A 5175-nucleotide genomic window follows, 5' to 3' on the forward strand; every position below is an offset into this window, starting at 1 on the left:
TTCCTCTAAACACTAAATTGAAATTCATCCTTAATTTCAAAGATTGAAAATATAATTAAATCCCAAGCAGTGGAATCCAATATAAAAAAAAAAAGTGAACAGTATATGGTTTCATTTCCAAATTGATGTACCAGTTCTATAATTGACATCTGCCCAACTTGTTCATTTTGTTTTCTTTACTTCTAAAATGGAAAAGAAATAAACTAAGTAGGACAAATGTCAATTATGGTGACTATCCATTTGGAAACATGACACCAGATTGTTTGGTACCAAAGCATGAGTAGAAATGCATTGACTTAAAGGCAAAGGAAAAATTAGTTGTATAACAACATCAATTAGAAAATAACATGTAAAGATAATACATGAAAAAGTATTTCCATTCCATTTTACACAATTTTTTTACTTTTGTCACCCCCACTTACCATATTGTCATCCTCTTTCTCCCTCTCTTTCTTGCTCAACAGAGAAAAGCTGAGGAACCTTCAGTGCTGGTCACACAACTGAACTGAGTTCATTGATGTCAAAAATTGGGGGAAGAGGTGACTTAGGAACACCAGGGTGAACTGAACTGAAGTGTCATATGTACCATAGTATTACAGTAGATGATCCAACTCTGCAGTTAACCTCATTTCACCAGACTTGTCTCACTTTCTTTTTTCCTCAAATATCAAACACTTTGTATACTTCTCACTATTTCTTCTCCTAGTGGAAAGAAATCCTAATTTACTCATCACCTAACTAACCGTGGACATGTAAACTAAAGCCAGTGGAAAACAATGATCTAGAAGAAGACCACCATAGCCAGAGTTGGTCCTTCTTCTTCATCTACACGCATTGTCTCGGCCGGAACTTCTGATTCGACAGCAATGAGCTGATCAATGTTTCAAGCCTCTTGGAACCTTGGCCAGGCCGGAGGACTGTGGTGTCGCCGATTTCAGAGCAGGGATCGGTGCCATTCTCCCTTTTTCCTATGCACCAACCTCCGGGAACTGTCATTCCAGGACCTCTGGATAAGAGTTCAGCATCGATTTTATCCAAGACAGGATCATCTCTGTGGAACTTCCTTGCAAATGGAGCATTGCTGTCAACCATTGCTTTCATGTCTTCAACTGTAAGGTAGTGAGGGTGCTGCTTGGGAGGATTGTCCCAAGAAATGAAATGCAGATCACTGTTCACAGTTGTGTTCCTGAACTCTTGAGCATTGCAGATAACTGTGTGGAAGTATCCTTCAGGGGAAGATATGAAATTTGAATAGTACATTAGTACGGTCCGAGGTAGGTTGTCCCATCCCCATATGCAGTAATCAATGAAAGATTTTGACAGTGCCATCCATGCAGAACCTAACACCAGAGAAGTTTTATCAGACATATCAGTTCCAATACAATCCACCCATCAAGTTCATGCATAACATTATCGTACAAAATCAGTTCAACCTCAAAGAACCATTATTGGTTCTATGGCTCAATGTATAACCAAAATGGATAAGTTGTTGGATTTGGCTGTTGTTAGTAGATTTGATTCAATATAGGACACACAGAGGATTCATTAGTGTATCTTTCAGAAAACCAAAACTTGCTCTGTGTGTCTACCAATCATCAATGGCAATCCAAGATACATTCCGTAACAATATGAGAGCAAACAACAAAGTGTGTACATCATAGCTCCGTCTGTTTAAACATGTTTTTGAAAAAGAAAGTGTTTTTTTTTTTAATACAACCGAATATATAGATGTGAATCTCAGTTCAATACTTGATGTTTAGCAAAATATCATTACTCTGCCATTTATTTCCCTTATTATAGCATATGTACTATTACAAGCTGTACCAAAGGTGAGAAAAAGTGATGTATTAGCACATGTGCTAGAAGAATGGGTGTATCCACCATTAAATTTTAGAAGGTTAAGATCACAATGCACTTTAGAACAAATAAAGGGTGGATACACCCTTGCTCCCTCTAGAGAACAGTTCACCTTTGAGGAGCATAGCCAAGACAAGAATTTAAGAAGAAGCAATTTTCAAGTATTGAACTGAATATCATTAAGATGAACTACATTTCCGGCTAATTCGTGTATCAAGAATGAAAATCATGGCAAACAAAATTAATTACTGAAATCAGGAAACACTTCGAACCAGCGATGGTGCGAAAGAAACTACAAAAATAGCATTTGGCAATAGTTTATCCATGCTATATAATTGTCGTGACAAATTAAAAAAGTGTTATCTGATTCAAATGATAGAACATGAAAAACTCTGCAAACATTACCAAGATACCTAAATCAGCAGATAAAATAATCTTATATTTCGAAAAGGTGCCTGTAGAACACAGTTTAAGTCACAAAATAACTTTCATTCACAAGTCCTGGCACGTTACAGAATCACCACACTGAATCAGAACATATTATTCACAATTAATGCTTTCTTCCATGCATACAAACCCCAGAGCAGAATTACTTATGCCACATCAAACGTTTCTTAATCATCAAAACTATAATTTCCCCACTATTCACACAAAGCTTCCCATTAATATGCATAAAGACACGTGCAAGCAAGGACTCCTTCCTTCTCAAAATTAACAAAATCCTCTATGCAAAAAATAGAATACTAATCCCCTAGTTCACATAAATCCAAAAGCAAACACAGGAAATAAACTATATTTTTTTTCCCTAAAAGAGAAACAAACAAACAAACAAAGAAACCCAAAAGAGGAAAATTAACAGACAAGAAAAGGATCTTCACCTGTGAAAAGCTTGAAAGCCGTTGGCCTACTCCTCCTCTGTGTAACCCAGAAAACATCTTGCTTCTTGTTCATATACAACCCCGGATCAACGATTATCGGCCTTGCACGCTGATGACTAACCAACACACACACCACAATAACCCAATCACATAAATCCCAGAAACAAAACAAAAGACCACACACAGAAAAGAAAATTTTTGAATCAGAACAACACCACCATCAGAAAATTAAAAAGACTCACTCTTTCCATCCAATGTCACTGGTGTGATCAATGAAATTCAGATCCCGTGGCAAGTAGGAAAACGTGTGCAGCAGATCTAACCATCACAAAAAAAAAAAAAAAACAGACATAAGCAAAAAAAACATTCTTTTACAGACATCAAAGCTATAGCCCATAGGGTTAGAAACCATACTATCTCCGACAATTAAGCACAACTGCAAACCCCAGAATTAAAAACTCAAGATAACCGATTAAACTATAACAAATCTAGTAGTAGTCGATCCAGGTTAAACCGGAACATTCTTGCACCAGTTGATCCCCCGGATAAACGGGAACAACTGCATACCAGTTGTTCCCCAAGTGAAACCAGAACAATCTCGTACCAGTAGATCCAGGTTAAACTAGAACAACCTCGTACCAGTTGATCCGAGTTGAACTATAACAATCTCAAATTAGTTTATCCAAGTTAAACTAAAACAACATGGTACCAGATGATCTAGATTACACCAGAACAATCTCGTGCCAGTTGTTCCACGCACTTTCCAACTAAAAATCGGGAAAACTGAAGCAGATTATTCACCTAACTAACCAACTAATTAACACAGCAACTAACTAACTAATTAAGCAACTAACCATCTTGTGTAACAAGAGGGTAATCGGAGGCGCTGAGGTTGATGAACCAGTCCCAATCGCCGAGCTCCCGCAGCAGAATCGCGGCGGCGTGGAGCGTGTTGGCCACCATGGTGGGTCCCCTGTAGGTCACCAGGTTCGCCTTCTTGATCACCCTCACATTCCCGAACCGCCGGAACAGCGGGTGCTCCTCCACGAACCTAGCCAGATCCGCGCGCTCCACCGCCGAGGCCTCCAGGTCCAGGTGCACCACGTACCGGTTCCCGGGGTGGTACAGCGCCAGCAGCACACGCCTCACCGCGCCGCCGTCTCCGGCGGAGCCCGAGACCAAGTACGCCAGGCGCGGCGGCGGCGGGAGCGCCGATACCGGGAGCGGGTGGAGCTTGGACTCGACGAAGACGGAGTACGAGGCGGCGGTGATGGAGCGGTAGAAGGGGAGAATCGGCGTACCCTCCGGCGAGGTTAGCGTGGCGACGAAGAGGAGGAAGAGAGAGAGGAGTGAACCCACCGCCAGCGGGAACACCCACCTCCGCTCGGCGTGGTGGTGGTGATGCCGCAAATGCATATAATAGTTCTTCAACTTCTTCATGATCTGAAATAATATAATAACTTGAACTTCAACTTGAAGCTCTTTTTGCTGTGGGAATGAACGAACTGAAACTGAAACTGATTGAAATTTGAAACCCCTCTTTTCAAAAACCCCTTTTTTAAGGATGTTCGTTACCCCCAATAGTGGGGAGAGTGGAGTTTCTGGTGTGGGGTGTTGCAAAATTTAGTCTTTCTGTCTGAACAAGTTCTTTAAAGAGGGAAGAACAGTACAGAACAAGAGCTTCTTCTTCAATTTTTTTTATAACTTTAATAAGCTTTTTCTTCTATTTAAATTACCCTGACCATTATTAATTTCAATTTAAAATTATTAAAAAGACTGTTGTGGAAAGTATGTTATTAACCTCTGATTCTGGTAATTAATTATAATTAATGTCGATTATGCATTTGCCATGACGCCGCAACTGAAGGATAATTTGGTTGAAAGCTTTGAAGTCACTCTTTCCATTGAATTTTGGTGCTCTTTTTTGGGTTCATCTCAATGGTGAGAAAAAGAGACACATGGTGCCAAATTTTGGGTCTTTAAATGGCTAAATTTCGTTTCTTTTTTCCCTTAAAATATGATATCTTTCTTTGTGTTTGGGAAACGTAATATTTGTTTATGGGAACAAAAAAAATAGGTTAGGCAAGTTATGATTGTTACCGCTAATGACCTCAAAAATTCTAAAATTCGTCTAAATACAAAATATATTTAGATTTGTTTTAGTCTCTATAATTAGTTCTTTCTAAAATAATTTAGTCAATTTGAAATTAAAAAATATCATTTTTAATCTTATGATTCTCATTAATTACTGACATGTGTGTTAAATGAGAATTCAAATAAATTTTTTAAATGATGTATATAAATATTACGATATGATGTCAGCAAGTAAAATCCGGGCTCATATTAAATTCCATTTTTAAACATAACTCGGAATAAAGAAAAGTCCGTTACTGATAAATAAATATATAAAAAAATAAAATCAATTTAAAGCTTATGTTAA

At 38.5% G+C, this 5175-nt stretch overlaps 1 protein-coding gene across 1 annotated transcript; it reads right to left on the reverse strand.

Annotated features, from left to right (window-relative positions):
* Positions 1–262: 262 nt before the first annotated feature.
* Positions 263–4436, reverse strand: LOC114181843 (beta-glucuronosyltransferase GlcAT14A). Its single transcript, XM_028068447.1, has 4 exons — positions 3590–4436; positions 2978–3053; positions 2736–2851; positions 263–1340 (listed from the first exon to the last, which is right to left on the reverse strand). Exons 1-4 carry the CDS (start codon positions 4173–4175, stop codon positions 826–828), a joined length of 1293 nt encoding a protein of 430 aa, XP_027924248.1. The 5' UTR covers positions 4176–4436; the 3' UTR covers positions 263–825.
* Positions 4437–5175: the final 739 nt, after the last annotated feature.

This window comes from Vigna unguiculata, chromosome 4 (genome assembly GCF_004118075.2).
Source record: "Vigna unguiculata cultivar IT97K-499-35 chromosome 4, ASM411807v1, whole genome shotgun sequence".
In the NCBI taxonomy this organism is placed as follows: Eukaryota; Viridiplantae; Streptophyta; class Magnoliopsida; order Fabales; family Fabaceae; genus Vigna; species Vigna unguiculata.

Bases quoted from the DNA above. Each gene is read 5' to 3' on its own strand.
- LOC114181843 (XM_028068447.1), bottom strand. From the start codon at position 4,175: ATGAAGAAGTTGAAGAACTATTATATGCATTTGCGGCATCACCACCAC. The intron at 3,054-3,589 runs GTTAGTTGCTTA...TGTGATGGTTAG, and splicing joins CCCTCTTGTTACACAAGATG to ATCTGCTGCACACGTTTTCC. The intron at 2,852-2,977 runs GTGAGTCTTTTT...TGTGTTGGTTAG, and splicing joins AGTGACATTGGATGGAAAGA to TCATCAGCGTGCAAGGCCGA.